General features: G+C 39.2%; 2 protein-coding genes across 5 annotated transcripts in view; one reads left to right on the plus strand and one right to left on the minus strand.

Moving 5' to 3' along the window:
• EZR (ezrin) overlaps positions 1 to 3,325 on the plus strand; it is a 38,299-nt gene extending 34,974 nt beyond the window's left edge. For all 4 annotated transcript variants that reach the window (XM_026077090.1, XM_026077089.1, XM_026077091.1 and 1 more), the window contains 4 exons: positions 571 to 731; positions 1,004 to 1,096; positions 2,043 to 2,294; positions 2,655 to 3,325. In XM_026077090.1, coding sequence (XP_025932875.1) covers positions 571 to 731; positions 1,004 to 1,096; positions 2,043 to 2,294; positions 2,655 to 2,819 — 671 coding nt within the window. In that variant the 3' untranslated portion in view covers positions 2,820 to 3,325. The remainder of the gene's footprint in view (positions 1 to 570; positions 732 to 1,003; positions 1,097 to 2,042; positions 2,295 to 2,654) is intronic.
• A 1,822-nt stretch (positions 3,326 to 5,147) lies between these two features.
• The window catches only part of SYTL3 (synaptotagmin like 3), a 36,130-nt gene continuing 24,859 nt past the window's right edge, over positions 5,148 to 16,418 (minus strand). Inside the window, exons 10-16 of the mRNA XM_026077094.1 lie at positions 14,316 to 14,494; positions 11,931 to 12,033; positions 9,663 to 9,833; positions 9,347 to 9,461; positions 8,041 to 8,149; positions 6,896 to 7,101; positions 5,148 to 5,420 (exon numbers count right to left, since the gene is read on the minus strand). Coding sequence (XP_025932879.1) covers positions 5,290 to 5,420; positions 6,896 to 7,101; positions 8,041 to 8,149; positions 9,347 to 9,461; positions 9,663 to 9,833; positions 11,931 to 12,033; positions 14,316 to 14,494 — 1,014 coding nt within the window. The 3' untranslated portion in view covers positions 5,148 to 5,289. The remainder of the gene's footprint in view (positions 5,421 to 6,895; positions 7,102 to 8,040; positions 8,150 to 9,346; positions 9,462 to 9,662; positions 9,834 to 11,930; positions 12,034 to 14,315; positions 14,495 to 16,418) is intronic.

The following is a 16,418-nucleotide window of genomic DNA, read 5'->3' on the forward strand; positions in this document are numbered from 1 at the left end:
ACCAGATACAGACACTTGTTCACACTGCTGAGATCATCCAAGATATAAAGCTTGTAAAATCTGCCAATTTTTGGGGGGTGGGGGGGAGGCAGGCAGGAGTGTGGAATTGGGAGCAAACTAACTCCATTCCCCTGTTGCCAAGAGGGGTGAGTAGTATGGCCTCTGGGGCAGAGCTCAGCTCTTAAGTGCTTTTTACTTAACTCCTAATAAGAAAAGTACTTTGGGAACAGGCTTTTCCAGTGGAACTGAAGGTTCTGTTTTAGTGCACAGATTGAACAGATTGGAGACAGCAACATCTGGTCCTTATGGTAAACTGTCAATTAAGGGCAGCAGAATCATGTCAGTGTTACAGACTTAGTGCGCTTATCTTGTAGAAGATTTAGTTGTAATATGCAGCTGACTATTTGTGAATTCAGTTACTTGATGTATCATGCAATGCTTCTTTGAGGTACATGGTGAGGGGATGTTGCAGTCTGGACTCAGGTGCTTGTTGTTACCTAAGAGACCATCTGTAGTTCCTTCACTTTGGTCAGACCTGTGGGCTAACAACATTGATCCATCTCTTTCCAGAGCTCTCAGATCAGATCCAAAGAGCTCTTCAGCTGGAGGAGGAGAGAAGACGAGCCCAGATGGAAGCAGAACGTTTGGAAGCTGATCGTTTGGCTGCTCTCCAAGCCAAGGAAGAGCTGGAGAGACAAGCTATAGACCAGATAAAGAGCCAGGAACAGCTGGTAAGACCTGGTCATTTTGAGGCTAAAATATACAGGGTCATTACTATGCCCTTTGAGTAAGGCAAAGCCAGGAAACTAGTACAATAAAGTACCATGTGATAGAATCATTCTAGCACTGGTTTCTATCACAAGCAATCTGCTTTTCATTCTTAATTTCCTGTTTAGTCTTTATTATAGTGGAGTGTAACACTCAGCTCTTGTCTCAGTCAAAAAMCGTTATTATTATTATTTTTTTTAAGAGTCCTTTTAATTCCAGTTTTGCTATTCAACAGGCTACGGAGCTCGCGGAGTATACGGCTAAGATTGCACTCCTGGAAGAGGCAAGGAAGCGTAAAGAGAGTGAGGTTGAAGAGTGGCAACTCAGAGTGAGTATCTTTGGTTTACAAAGTCGCTCTGAAGTTCTGCATTTGAGCCTACCATGGTGTTTAGCCTGATATAACTTTACTGAACATATGGAGAGAAATATCCTTATACCAGCAGAGAAGGGTAGAGTTACATGATGAATTTGCAGTATGTCTGCAGAACAGCTTTATTCCAACAAGCCTGACCTTTAGTCAAAATTCAAAATAGAAGCCTGTATAAAAACCTGAAAATGTGATCATTATCTTGGAGCCATGGAGAGGGAAAAGAGGTACATGTATAAATGGTGCATTTACTCCATGATGGAATGTCTGAAAACATGGCATCAATGAAGAGAAAATGCTGCAAGTGTAGCCACATCACAGGTAAGTCTTGAATGTGTGCACTTCTGTCAGTGACTTGCTGGTACCTGGGTCTGAAGAGCTGAATAATTTGATGCAGTAAAACCATGAATAATCCTGCAAGACTGAGTGCCTGGTGCTCCCAGTGTCCTGTAACCAGCACTGCAGACTGAATAGGAGGGTAGAATCAACGGACAAGCAAGGAGTCCGACTTCCTAACACGTAGTTTCATTCCAAATGCCAACTCAAGAAAAGTTCTTGCTCTGTTGAACCTGTATTTACAACATACAGCTGTTCAAATGAAGAAGAGGATGAAGATAACTGTAACTTCCTACAAAACTATTGATAGACTGTGTTTTATTGGAGGAAGATTGTTTGCTTAGATCCCCTGCACTTTACACAGTGGATGATGCCACCATCACTAGCAAAAAAACTTAGGTACTGCATAAGAATGTAATGAAATACATTCCCAGTTCTGTCTTCTGTAATCAAAAACACGAAACAAGGAATTCAGTCTCTGCAGCTGACAGGGACTGTAAGTGTCAAAGTATTCATTAAGCTGGTTTAGGCCAGAAATGCATTAAAATGTTTTTGACTTTTTTTTCCAAAGGCTAAGGAAGCCCAGGATGATCTGGTAAAGACAAAGGAGGAGCTACACTTGGTAATGACTGCTCCACCTCCACCACCACCGCCCGTCTATGAGCCTGTGAACTACCATGTCCATGATAACTTGCACGATGAAGGCTCTGAGTACTCTGCCTACAGTGCAGAGTTCTCCAGTGAGGGGATCAGGGATGACCGCAATGAGGAAAAACGTATTACTGAAGCAGAGAAGAATGAACGTGTACAGAGACAATTGAGGGTAAGAAAGTGTTTGGAGAGGAGGGGAAATAATAAAGCAAATTGTTCCTGGAAAATGAATTATTTAACCACTTGGTTAAACACACACAACATGATAGTTTCTCTTCCTTTTCAGTTTTTGTAGGGCAGTCTGAATCAATGGCAAAGCACATAAAGATTATTCTCATTGTTCAGACTTTATGCATGATGAATGTAAGCACTGAGGTACCAGAAACTTACAGGCAGCATACATTGTATCCCTGTCACTGATATGTCCCATAGCCCAAGGACTGTCAAGTCTCACCAAAAGCACTGCTGTCATGAGTTGCAAAGCTTCTGATGTATAATTTGTATTTAAGATACTCTGTTCTTAATATTGCAGACGCTGACAGATGAGCTGGCCCAGGCTAGAGATGAAAACAAGAGGACCCACAATGATATTATCCACTCAGAGAACATGCGACAGGGACGTGACAAGTACAAGACACTGCGGCAGATCCGGCAAGGCAACACCAAGCAGAGAATTGATGAGTTTGAGGCAATGTAACGATTCTTACGGCAAGACAGGACTGTGGGAAAGGCAGATCTTAATGCTGTGTTCTTGTTTTGGGGGGGTTGTTTTTTTGTTTGTGTCTTTTGTTTTGTTTTTCTTGAGGAGGGGTCACTGTATGACATATTTATCAAATGTTCTCTAAACCAAAAGGTGTTTGAATCTCCCCTTTATCCCCTACCATCTACTAAATTTGGTATGGTTAAAAAGTTGTCATTCCACTGATCCTGGTAACCCTTGCTTAGTGCCAAAAGGCCTTATGTTGCATCGCTCTTTAAGCAAGGCAAAGTGCAAAAGGCCGTGCTTCTAGTTGAAGATATGTATCCTGTGGCAGGTGCTGGATTCAGCTTGGTCTAAAAATAAGTAATTGTGGATGAATTTTGTGCCATATGTCTTTGTATTTTTTTTAGTTACAGCGTGAAGTCAGAATGTAGAACTTGGGATCTGCAAGCACGCGCGTGTGTGTGTGTGTGTGTGTGTGTACATGCCCTGTTTTTTGTTTTTGTTTTTTTTTGGGGGGGGGGGGAGAGGGAGAAAAAAACAAAGAGAACTGACAACACCTGAGAACTAGTTCACTTAGAAGTGAGGCTATTTGTTTGCTCCTCTCAGTTGGAGAGATTCTGCAGTGATGGCTCAGAAATGTGGCACAGGAATACTCTTTGATACCCTCCTTGCACAACAACTAGGCAAATACTTTGTTGGAATCTAATACACTACAGTGTTTACATTCCGGCTTCATTACTGATCAGTTGTAGTGTAGTATTCATATATATGTACACAGGTAATATATGGATTGTAATACTTTTTTAAAAGGGAAAAAAAGTTTTGCTCTGTATATTTTGTTACTTTTCAGAATTTTACAGATGCAAGTCTAAATGCCTAAACAACACCGTAGTCTGATGTACTGCAAAAGCAGAGTAACTGATTATTTGCTATAAAGCATTATTTGTAAAATCATTTTTGTACTTAATGAAATTGTGATATGTACACATGATCCAATATATACAATTTTACTGCACCTATTTTTCTAACAAATTTTCTAATTTTTTTAAATGTTTGATTTAAAGTTTCAGACTCCAAACATGAAGGGACTGTTTATTTTATATCACAGTTGTATTCTCTCTATTAGAGAGCATTTCTGTGATCACTCCTTCCCCACTAATATCCCCCTTTCTTTGAAAATCTGTTAGAAAGTGAGATACAGTATGTTGTCAGCTCTTCCATTTACAACATCTATGCTGCTTTGTGCTTGAGTTGAATCTTACTGTGTGTTTTTTTTTATTATTTGCAGCAGTAAACATCTAAATAAAAGATCTGCAAGGTAACAAAGGACTTGGAGTTGAGTGTTTCTTGTATGGGGTGTGTTTTGTGTAAAGTGTGCTGCCATTTCAGTTCCTGAGTTTAGCATATGAATCTATGTGGTTAACTCTTATGTCCTTAAGAAAAGCCATATTGACCTGGAAAGGAAGTAAAGGATAATACTTGTTATAATGATTATTGTGACGCTCTTCACCTCGGTCCCAGAGAAGAGGTAAAACCATAGCACTAATTACAGCTTCTGCTGACTGTAACACTACTTCATCTGTCTGACTCGACATATTGGGCCTTAGGCTGGCATTTCACCAGTTCACATGAATAAATGACAAGTTCAGCTAAGCTCTCATCCTGCTCTGTATACTATATGGACCAGTCAGACATGTTGGGTATTGGCTCAGTCCAACAGGGAACCTTGGATTTTTACCTGGCAGCTGTTAAAAATGGGGAACTTCCTACAATAATATTAATTCTTTAGCTGAGGTTCCCACACTCCTCTTAGTGAGGGAAAATGCATATGTTTAAACAGTTTTAAGGATGCTGATACTGCACACATTTGAAACAGGTGTGATCATACAGGCCAAAGCTTTTTAGGGTAATGTGAAGCAGTACCAGCACTGTAAACACTTCTGAACCACAGAGAGGTGTTGACATCCTTTCACAGCCAGCAGTTAAAGATGATCTAGTTTGTGTTTCTCTCTAGTTACACGTGATACAAGATCAGAGTGAAAGCCCCTAATCCATTTAAGGAAATGGGCTCAGGAAGTTGTCATCTCTAAGAAGTATTCCCATCTGTGATTGATTAGAATTAAATAACTAAAATAATAACTACACATCTGTACACAGAAATGGAAAGCTGCGTATCATCTGGCTATGATTGCCTTGCTAGCATGATGCATTTCAGACTGAACTTGTCACTTCTGAAGAAATAATACTTACTTTATACTGAATTTAGAGACACAGGCAACAAAACCTTAATTTTTGGAGAATTAAAACCTTCAGAGTATCACACCCCTTTAACAGGTAACTTTATTCCCCTAAAGCCAGAGTAGGTACTGTTGTAGAATACCTTTCCCTAGAATGTATATGCCACTTGAATTCATATTTTTAATACATCAGACACAGGGAAGAAAAAATTGTGCTGTAATCTCACTTAAGATTTAAAGTTTTCCTTATTTGAATGCAGTACAAGCGCAATGTCCGTCCACATGTTTGGGCTGCTGAGCACTTCCTGCCACTGAAGCACTGCCTGAGAATCCGGGTCTGTAAAGCCAAATGATTCCTCTGCAAGAAAGCAAAATGAAACATCACAAGGTTACTCTTCATTTGGCCTTACCCAAAGACTTTCCTAGGTCCAGCTCTGCACAGCTTCTGCCTCAAATGACTAGGTAACAAAAAACCTGCTTCTTCCACTTCTATAGCAATTTCAGATGGTCTGTAGCTCCTTCACTGTAATAAATTGCAGTTACATGTTTGAAGCTTGACTTACATCACATTAAACTAGGATCAGCCTTTGTAGAACTCAGTCTGCAGCAAAAAGAAACTTCTTGGTTGTACTGTTAAAAGCAGAGGAGCAAATGTGCATTCTAGAAATAGCAAAAGGACACTAAACTTCCTCCTTCAGTTCATCGCTGGAGACTTGAATGCGTGACTGGGCTTAGGGCTTGGATAATCATCTTCACTTATAAGCATGTAGGCCCTTTTCTAACAGAAAGAAAAAGCCTGGCTAGGACAACCAAGGGAAGTTTGTGAGGCCACTTGCACAGCATTCAGTGATCACTAGTGGTAATACTCCTCTAAAATGAATGTAGATGCCAAAGCAAGGTGACTGACCCTCAATCTTCATGAGCCTTTCACCTCCAACACTGAACTTACTTACTTAAATAATGTCACTGAAAGACTGCCTGCTGGAGTTTCTCACCCTGTTCTTCCCAGGCTTTTTCTGCTTAACTAAAAGTTAACACAGCCTGTTCAATGAGCAGAAAGTAGGAATTCAGCCTGTTCAGTGAGTAGAAAGTAAGGAATTTCTCAGCCACAAGAGAGAGGGCACTTTCCTACATTGCAACAGAGCCCAGACATGCAATAGTCCCTTCAAGGCTCCTGAGCAAGCTTCTTCTGTATGTCCCATTGATTGGACTGATTTATGGATGTAAAATAATAGGCATAACTATCTGAAAGGTTATAAACAAAATATATAGGGAGCTATATATGAGTCGACACCACCCACCTTTTCTGTGTCTGTCTTCTGCATAGCTAGGCTCTGAGCCTAAAAACTACCATGTTAGTGACTCCCTTTTTGCCTGAAAATTCCCACTGGCTACCTTGAGCTTCTGCATAGGCCTGAACTAAAACACATGCACAGGGGCTTGCTGGATCAAAGCTTGAGAGTGCAAGCTGCTTAGGATAGGGGCTGGGCCGGGGGAGGGGGAGGTGGTGTCGGTCTCTCTCTCTCTCTCTCTCTCTCTAAAAATAAAATAAAATAATATTATATATATAATATTAATAATATATAACATATTAATAATATGTAATAATACATGTTAATCAAATATATCAGTATAATAATATAATGTATTAATAAGGATATGAATAAAATATATTATTAAAATAATATATTAATATAATAAAAATTAATAATAATTAAATATATATATATAAAAGCACATGACACTAACTAATAGTGTAGTGTAAATAGTATTTAAAATGTAAAATAGCCTTGATCCCACTTCACCCTCAATTTTCTGTGATAAAGAACTTACTTTCACCAAGAGTGGCTCCCCCTAAGAATCGATCACTTGAGCCAAAAGATGCGTGGTCCCAGACAGTCAAGTGTAGACATGATTGCTGCAGCTGAGCTTGGCTGACACCATCAAAGACAAACAAGTGTTTCCATTGAGGACAGGCTTCTTTCTTCAGGACAGGAGACTTTTGCTTTACCTCTGCTTGGTCCGGAAGGATAAGACAGCTTCCCAAAAACGAGTAGAGTACAGCAAGGTCATTGATCCAAGCTATACATCATTCAATCAATCAGAAAACAAAATATTTGAGCTAAACAGCTAGGGCCCTTTGGTTTGCCTTAAATAGCAAAGAGTTCAGCTTAAGTGCTAGGTAGACTATGATGCTATTTTGGTTCTTTTGGGACTTGCTCCTCCTCCTGTGTGCCTTCAGTGTGGGCACAAGTAACCTCTGCTTTTCCTCTGCTGTCAGCGACTGCTAACGGAGTCCTTGTTCCCCACTCTGTTATGCCTGAAGCCTGCCTGTTCTGTAGATGAAACGATCACCCATTTCACTGAAGATAGGTGCCACAGCTGGTAAAATGTCTTTGTGAGATGTTAAACATGTAACCCAGTATCATACTTCCAGCAGCGTCTGATGCCTGACAGTTAGCAAGTAAAATGATCCCATGTACAAACTACTTGGACAGTGCATGGGAAAAAAAAAATGTGTTCCTTCCTCTTTTAAAATGTCTAGAATGAAGARGATAAAAGCTTCTCTCCCAATATATACAAAGGTATTTCATTCTGCAAAAGTACAGCTTAAAACAGGAATGAAACTACAATAGCGTCACCTCCCTCTTGATTTACAATTTCTTCATTTTTTTCTCCTAATACCTAAAAGCTGATATTTAAAACAGTGAATGCTAAATTTTAATAACATCAAACATCAGTAAACTCAGAAGTTCCATTTGGGACTCAAAGAGCAGACTGGACCCTTCACCACCCTGCTGCGGGCTGCTATCAAGCAGACACCAAGTGTAAACTGTCACCATTACAAGGAAGTCTCCCTAAGAGTGTGGACAATGCCACTTTCACATGACAATCTCCTGACCAAAATATGTTAATATTTACCTTTGTGCAGGATGTGTGTGATGTTTTCTATTTGATGTGTTAAGGCTCATACCTACCCTTTAACAAATGAGTTCAATGTTCCAGCAGATCTTGGCACAGGCAAGTTCTTGGTCCCAAATACCATAACCTGAAGCTGGCAGCTGGGAGCTTCTTGGGCTTTTTTTCCTGAAACAGGAGCATTTATCACATTTAATAACCAATTAGTACAGCTGATTGATAGCTTAAGGTGCTGCTATAAGTAAGGAGGAAAATGTCTGAAAAGTATTATTGAGATAAGGACTCAAAGTACTGTATTAGGATTATTTGAAAGACTCGAACCTGCGTGTATAGTCTATAATTCAAACACAAAAAGGCAAACCATCAGTAGTAGGTTGCTTTGCAATTCCTGTTCCAAACACAGAGCTTTCATTTGCATTTGCAAAGACTACACACAGGGCAGGACCTACAGGGGTGTTTCACTGAAGCACAGCCAGGAGCAGGCCAAACAGCCTACCCCACAGTGTGATATCAATCCTCTGTTACAGCTCTATTTTAGCCCAAATACACAGGCATGCACAGAAGGAAAAACGGAAGAAAGGAAGATGGGGACTTTGGGTTCTTTTAGGAAGAAAGGGGAATAAAAATAAAAGAGAAAAATAAATCTAACAGCTAATCTGATCTTTCTACTGGTCTCTTCTTGTTGCTATGATCTTGAACATAGACAGCACTACTACAGCTCTGTCCTGCAGTCATTCTTATGGTCTAATTGGCTAAGAAAAATGAGGTTGTCCTGTTCCCTACCCCCAACTGTTTATTTTCCTCTATCAGCAGACACTTGCTCTGATGTACTACAGCAATACTTATATACCTAACAAGTCTTCCATTATCAAAAACTGCATCCAGCTGATTCCACATTTTAAACCAAACATCCTCCAAGTGAAACAATCATCTCAAAATGAGACCACTGGAGAAAGCCAAGGGTGCAGGTGTGGTACCCTAGCAACAATTTCCCTTCCACCTTTTCCCTAAATTGACAGTCTCTACTGCCAGACTGGCCTTGAGCAACAAAACTCCTGTATCACCTCCAGAATAAAGTCTACTGGCAACACCATATATGCACAAGCTTGCCAAACATCTGGGTGCATCATACTACTGCCATCCTAATAAGCAGCTGTTGTTGGTATTAAAAGGAACAAAAAGATGAAGTTGGCAAACTTAAATTTTAATGCAGTTAAAATATAATACACCTCAAACCACAATTTGCAGTAGCTGTTAAAGCCCCATGGAAGAATATTGTCTACTCACACAGACACACACTGTTGATCATTTGTTGATCTCAGCATTTTTCTAGCTAGCTTTCATTTATGCTTAAATGTTTTATACCTTCTCTCATCCACTTTTCAAACTGGAAATTTTTATCCTGGGCTGGTACTGAGAGTCTTGCAGACACCAGGAGTTCTCCGCTGTACTGGACAAGATTATCTTCAGGCTTTTCAAGCTGAAGAAAGGGACACACAGAAGTTTGCATTACTGCAACCATTCTATTCCACATCATTCTTAGAGCGCATTTATATTTGTGACACGTCTTACTTGCGGGCTGGTTTGACAACATTCTTCCCTCAATGACCTCAGAGGGGTGATCTAGCTTTCACTACATGCTGTTCTTCAGAYACAATTAGGCACAAAAACTAAGAGTCACCTTGGCTTTGAGCTGGTACCAGCTGAACGACTCTGCTGAGCTATCTTCAAAATTCCACACTGCCAGTGGGATGACCACTTCCCCCAAAAACACCCTGTATTTGAGTGCTCCTGCATGCCACACGGAGATTTGAAGCTGCCGACTTCCCAGCTGAGAGTATTCAATCTTGTACTAGGAAGACAAACAGCATTTACAAAGCAATATACAGGATGAATACAAGCGCATATACATAACCTGCTCAAAGGAAGTTCAGCCACAGTATGGCTGAAGGCATCTGGATCCAGACAGGACTATGTTGTCTTAACATGCTTTGCAATTTGCTTCTTACCTCACTCCTTAAATACTAACTAATGTTCATCCAAATATAAAACAACATTCTGGGAATACCTTTGCCTGCCTTGCTAAAGATGTTGATTATTAATCCAAAAGTTTGAATAATTGTTGACCATTTTTGCTGTTTTTTTTTATATTTCTGTTTTAAACTCCCAGTACAATTTGACTGCTCTAGGTGGACATCAGTTCAAGATTCAGGCACCTTCATTCTGGTCAGTGGAGATCTACTCAACACAGTCAGTAGAGGCTAGGAAGTAATCCAGCTGACCAGTCATTAAAGCCCTGATCTACTCCCTAAACATACTTAGGGCCATATGAGGTATCGTTGGGTGTCTAAGACACCTGCATGAGACTGGTGAATGTGATACACAACCTATGGGTGACCTGCAGCCTCCTGGACTGGCAGGTGGAGGCAATGGGATGGCCTAGGGCATCATTACCTGCATTTAGGCAGCTGAATCACAAGCTGGGTGTGGGCTCTGGAGTGAGTTGAATCACCCTGAGCTCCATGACTCCCAAGAGCACTTGCATACTTGTCACACACGTAGCTACCTAAACGTACGTGCCTTAATCTGCAGCTGGATCCCACCAAGTTGATCTCAGTATCACATTACAGCTTACCTGCACCAGCACTATGTGCTTTTGACCATTTCTGCTACTCTGGATGAACTAATATTTAAACTAATTTAAATGATTTTTAACTGAGCTACTCTTGGGGTTCACACAGACAGCTCAGGCATGGCTCTCCCTCTCCCTCCATCAGTTCTCCATGACTCTGGCATTGCAAAGGGACTGTAAAGTTAGAACCAACTATCTCAGCTTTAGGCTTTTTTTCAACCAAAACCCTATAGATGGACTGGAAGATATATGAGAATTACATACATAACATGCATTTTTTTTGTTACCGTATCTATGACTGGATCCTCACAAAATTCTAACAACGATGTTCTTTTCAAAGATATTGCCTGTTTCATTCACTACAATTTCCTGATGTTTATACACACTGACAGATAACTGTTACACTTAAACCTTTGTGTAGTTCCAAGAGCTCTAACATAAGTTTGTCCCTCCATTACCTTTAGTTCATTATATATCCTTCAAAGAAAACACAGTCAAATGCTACTGAGGTACTTATCGTCTTATGTGTTGCTGCAGCTCACTGATGCACCCAAAAAGATGGGGGTGCAGTGGTCTGAGCACAGAACTGGAGCTGCAAACAACCAAACTACTAATCCCAGACTCCCAGCAACAGTACTCAGCTTCAGCTTCACATTTCAGCAAGCATCTGTGAAATGAGAATAATGTCTACTCCTAGAGAGCTCTCATAAGAATGAAGGAAATATTGCAAGGCATTAAGGAATTAAAATCATACCTACTGTTCTCTGGTGGAATTATTAATGTTTGAAATTAGACAGTCCAAACAGATACATGGCATCAGTTACATAGGGAAAAGGAAGCTGACAACATTTTAGAGCAGGTGGCATGCATTGGCATGCATTCAGCTAACTGCAGAGACAACTGCAGAGACATTGCAACTCGCAATGACATTCACAAAAGGGGTATTGGTTTAAAGGGATACCTGTATAAAATACTAACCCTACTCTGCAATACACTCAGTTCATGAGTGTATTGAATGTACAGAAAAATATGTCTGTAAAGGGCACCCATTTTGCCACAATTTAGCTCAGAACACAGGAACTAATGAAGAGCGTTTTTATGGACAAAGGCAGATTCTTCTAACAGTTTGCTGTACTAACATAATTCCAAAAGCATTCTCTCTTATTTGGACTGGCAGCCCCCATTCTTTAATGATTGTTGTCACTGACTCCTAGAACTGCCACATCAGGACAATATCAAACTTACAAGATTGTACATTACAAAAGGAAACATTACCAAAGAAAAGCATGTTTAATGGCACACAATTGCAAATGGTACCTTCAAAGTCTCATGAAATTCTGGATCCACTGTGCTCTTTTTGACAGCTGTCTTCCGTTTACTCCGAGGAGATTTATCAGGAAGTAGATAAACCTTAACATACCTTGCAGGTAGAGAGAAGGATAAAGGTAAAGTGACCAGAATGAAAAATGAAACTGGGAAGAAAAATAAATTAATTAAACCAGAAGGATTTTTTTTATTATTAATTCTTAAATGATTTCATTGACTTTGCAATTCTCAAAGCTATAAAATGCCAAATTATCATTTATATCCTTTCTTTCTCAATAAAATAAGCAAATACATTATAAGAATCCCTATATATCTTTCAGCCAATGTGTTTCAACCCTATTCTAATTAGGATAGAATTAGTATCTTAACGGGAATCTTTTGTTTTCAGATTCGTGGCCCCTGATAAACTAGTCAACAAGGAAGTTGGTTACTATCAACTGTAGCAACAGGACACACAGTATATTATGTGCTCAAAAAAAAAAAAAAATCAGCTCAGTCAACTTTAGAATCATTACTGCTTGTTTATGAAGAAAATACCTCACCTTTACAACATCAAGTACCATATATTTTAAAAAGTTATAATCATACAAATAATACATAATAATTCATAACTGTTTTCAAGTTAATTCTTTTAATAACCTCTAGAGCAGAAGGGTGAGATTTTTAGAAGTGTTCAAAACTGCCCTAACATTGCTTCAAGAAAACTCAGTAAAAAAGTCTTATGGAGGCTGAGCTGGACCAATGTCAAGCACTGATGACTGCTATCCAAAATTTCTCATGTGTAGGTCATGTGAACAATTTAAAACTTAAACATTCCCTTTAATATGTGCTCAGTGGGTTGTATTTGTGTTATGGATTCAAAACTAAATGAGATTATTAGCAATACAGAGTGCCAGCTCACAGTGCCTGGCAAGGAAAGGAACGCTTGTTAACACAGCATACTTTTGATATGTATTAAATATGATATGTTGATATGTTTTAAAACCATACTTTTGATATGTATTTCAGATATTATGATTTAAACCAATTTCAAAAGAGCCCCTTGGTTAATTTATTGGATCAGCTGTATCTCATAACATCAGTGCAGAACTTACACTTCTTCACTGTTCTTTCCAAACCTATCTGTAGGTAAAACTACTTTTAAACGTATCTGGGTACTAGAAGTTTAAGTCTCTCACTCTGTCACATAGCCAATGCACTTACAAAGTAACCAAAGTCCAAACCAGTCAAGGAGCTAAACAATTCAACAGGTTTTAAACAGCAGTTGGAAGTTTGCTTTTTGGCAAGTGCTCTAAGTAAATACACTGCCTGTACTTTTTCTCTTGGTTTGGAAACAGCACTTTGCATGCCACTAGAGAACATCATGTTCACTGCACACGTAGCTCTTCCCCCATCGCCTCTCAGGCTTCCTGCAACTGTTTGCCTGGCTTAACTACCAAACATCGACCCACTGCCGAAGCACTCCCTAACTGGGCCGTTTCACGAGCTGTCATTCCAGTGAGACTCCTCTCATCCCAAAGCTCAGTTTTAAGACCCTCCTCTGCAAGATACACAAAGCCAAATTCCTTCTGGATGAAGGTGAGTAACTCTGCAGTTCTAACATGGCCACTCAAACTTGCTCAAATGCTGAGTGACAGCAGGGGCCAGAACATGTATAAGAACACGTAGTTATTCTGCTTGGTAATTTTTCGGGAATGATTGCTGCATGGTCAGAGAGGATCCTTCAGTAATCAACAGACAAACCATCAAGGTTTAACTGTCAAAATGACACTTTCTATGGCATATTTTATCTACAGAATTAGGTATTTTTTGCTCCTATGATAATACACAATTATTAACTAGCTTTAGATTTAAAAATGCATTGCAGTATCTGAAATTTCTATCCATATTACAGATGAGGAAAATGGAAGCACAGAAGTAGTATGCCAATTGCCCAGTGACACACAATGAATCAGCAGATGAATTAGGAACATGACTCACATTTCAATTTTCCATCTCACTTTTTAGCTATTAAACCACGTGTATTAGTTTTGCAGGCACAACTTAAGAGCTAAAATCTGAACAGCTACTCAATAGAGCTTATGCGCGACACAGATTCCAACAGCTCCCAGGCAGGGAAAGAGAAAATTGCTAGCAGAAAATGTTCAGAATGGAAATCAATAAGCTCTGGTATGAAACCTATTTGCCCTGCAGCCAGTAGATGTAAAAAATGCTGATACATATATATATATATATATATATATATATATATATATGATATTCAGAAAAGTGCTAGTATGGCATACCATCATATAATCAATCGATTTCACCCACTACATACATACCTGTCTTAAAAAGAGAACGTTATTTCTTTTTCCTTCACAACAAAATACTTACGGATTACACTTTTTCTTCTTCTCCTCTCCATAAGCCAGATTCTTGCATCCCTTGATGCTGATTTCTAAAATGCCAGCTTTGAAGACGTATCTTATGGCAAACTCTATTTCTCCTGTGACATCAGCCTTGCCAAAATTGCCATATTCAGTGCAAGTGCTGTTAAGACTGTACAAACTCCCCTAAGAAAAAAGAAATGTTTAAGAAAAAGTAGCTTCAGATCAAATAGGACAAAACATTTTTTCTCCTCAGATGTCAATATCTTTACTGACTTGACCGCAAAGCTACTGGAAATTACGAAGACTTAAGATAACTGGTACAAAAGTATTCTGTTGTTTTACATACCAGCCCTTAATATTACAACTGCAAAATCTACTGTTTTGCCTTTCTCTCTTCAATAAACTTTCTGGGCTAAGAAAATGCTTTATTAGATAATTTCTTGATCTAGAAATTATCTCCCAGTAAAGCTGCTATGKGGCTCCCCATCAGAAAATGGGTTAAGTATTTGAAAGGAAGAGAGGACAGTCCCTCAGTAATGGTTACTGAAAAAGCTCTGAAATCTAAGAACATACAGAATACAGAACAAGACCGCTTTTAGTACATAGTTAACAGTAGGGTACCCTGCCATGATGCAAGGTTCTAACATGTATTAAAGAAAACAAAAGTGGCAATGTATCCCTAGTAATCTTTTACAAGATCCCTTAATTCCATATAGAAATGACATACTCCATATTGCAGCAGACAGTTCAGGAAAGATTAAAATACAAAGACATCCCGTTATCACGTGTCAGTGCATAAAGAAGGTGTTTCCTGGTCCTGGTTCTTCAATTCCCTCAGCCACTTTGTTCTCCTTTCATTTACTTTCCCCTACAGGGCAAAGGTTTGGATGCTGCCCATCCACGTACATAAACACCATGTGTGTCTAGCACTTACAGAGGCCATAAAACTGAAATGAAGGAAGAGTCTATGTCTTCTGTGGCCCAGCCCAGCCAGGTAACTTTATGGTGTTATCTAGCTTTCACTGTATCAAATGATCAACTCAATCAAAATTGTTGATTTTGTGATTTGTTGATGAGTCATGAAGACACAACTGTTGTTCTGACTAATCTCACAGTAATATTGTCCTAGATTGCTAAGATATCTGTGTTATCTGTGTCACTCCTCCCTCTGAAAACACCAACCCACACAAGATTGGTTAACCACAGAGTTTTGCATTGCACAATCCAGTAGCTAAGAGTGCAGGGTTAGTGTTTATAATAGATCATATCTCTCTTCCATGCAGATGCTATTCTTCATTTGTGCAACTTGCCAAATACCCATTTTAAAAGTCACACCAACAGCTCACAGAAGCTATCTATCTACTCTATTTTATAAGCTCTGAGTAACATGCAAACGTAGAAGAAAGAAGGGTCAGAGTGCTTATTAATGAAGTCATGAGAAGAGTTAGGACTAAGGTTTGACCTGATGCTTGCTGCACTAATCCTGCTCCCTCCACAGGATGTATATCAGTGGCAATTAATCTCCCTTGCAACTTTGTTCAGTGCTGCTCTTCCACTCACTGAGAGAGAATATTTTTATTCAGCTGACCAAAAACTGTTTATTTTCCATCAAAATCCTTCATGACAAAGGAAYAGAAATAGATTTTTTGCCTTAGCTCATATATCCTAACAAAAGTTCTGCAAAGGTGCCCTAATATTTATTCCACAGAACTTATTTATTCAGAGAAGCTGGACAATTATTCTGATTAATGATGTTCAGATTGAGTATCACTACATGTCTCCTAATTAATCAGGAATCACACACATTCAACGTAGAAATGGCTCATCCTTGGTCCAGAACACAGAGATTAAGCATGACTTCCTGTATTGCACTTCTGGTAGCAGGACTGGGAGCAATACCATCTCATATTTTTGGAAGATACATTTTCATGGAGTGGTGATCAACATCAAACATTTATCCATAAAGAGGATGTTTAATGGAACTTGACCTTCCCCTTTATAAGACAGTAGAAAATACTTCACTTTTAAGAATGGGCTGCCTATAGTCCAGTTGCAACAGTTGCCAGTGGAATCACAAATGTCATCCAAAACTGTTTTCCATTTGTTA

Source organism: Apteryx rowi, unplaced genomic scaffold, assembly GCF_003343035.1.
Source record: "Apteryx rowi isolate R43461 unplaced genomic scaffold, aptRow1 scaffold_448, whole genome shotgun sequence".
NCBI classification, from domain to species: domain Eukaryota; kingdom Metazoa; phylum Chordata; class Aves; order Apterygiformes; family Apterygidae; genus Apteryx; species Apteryx rowi.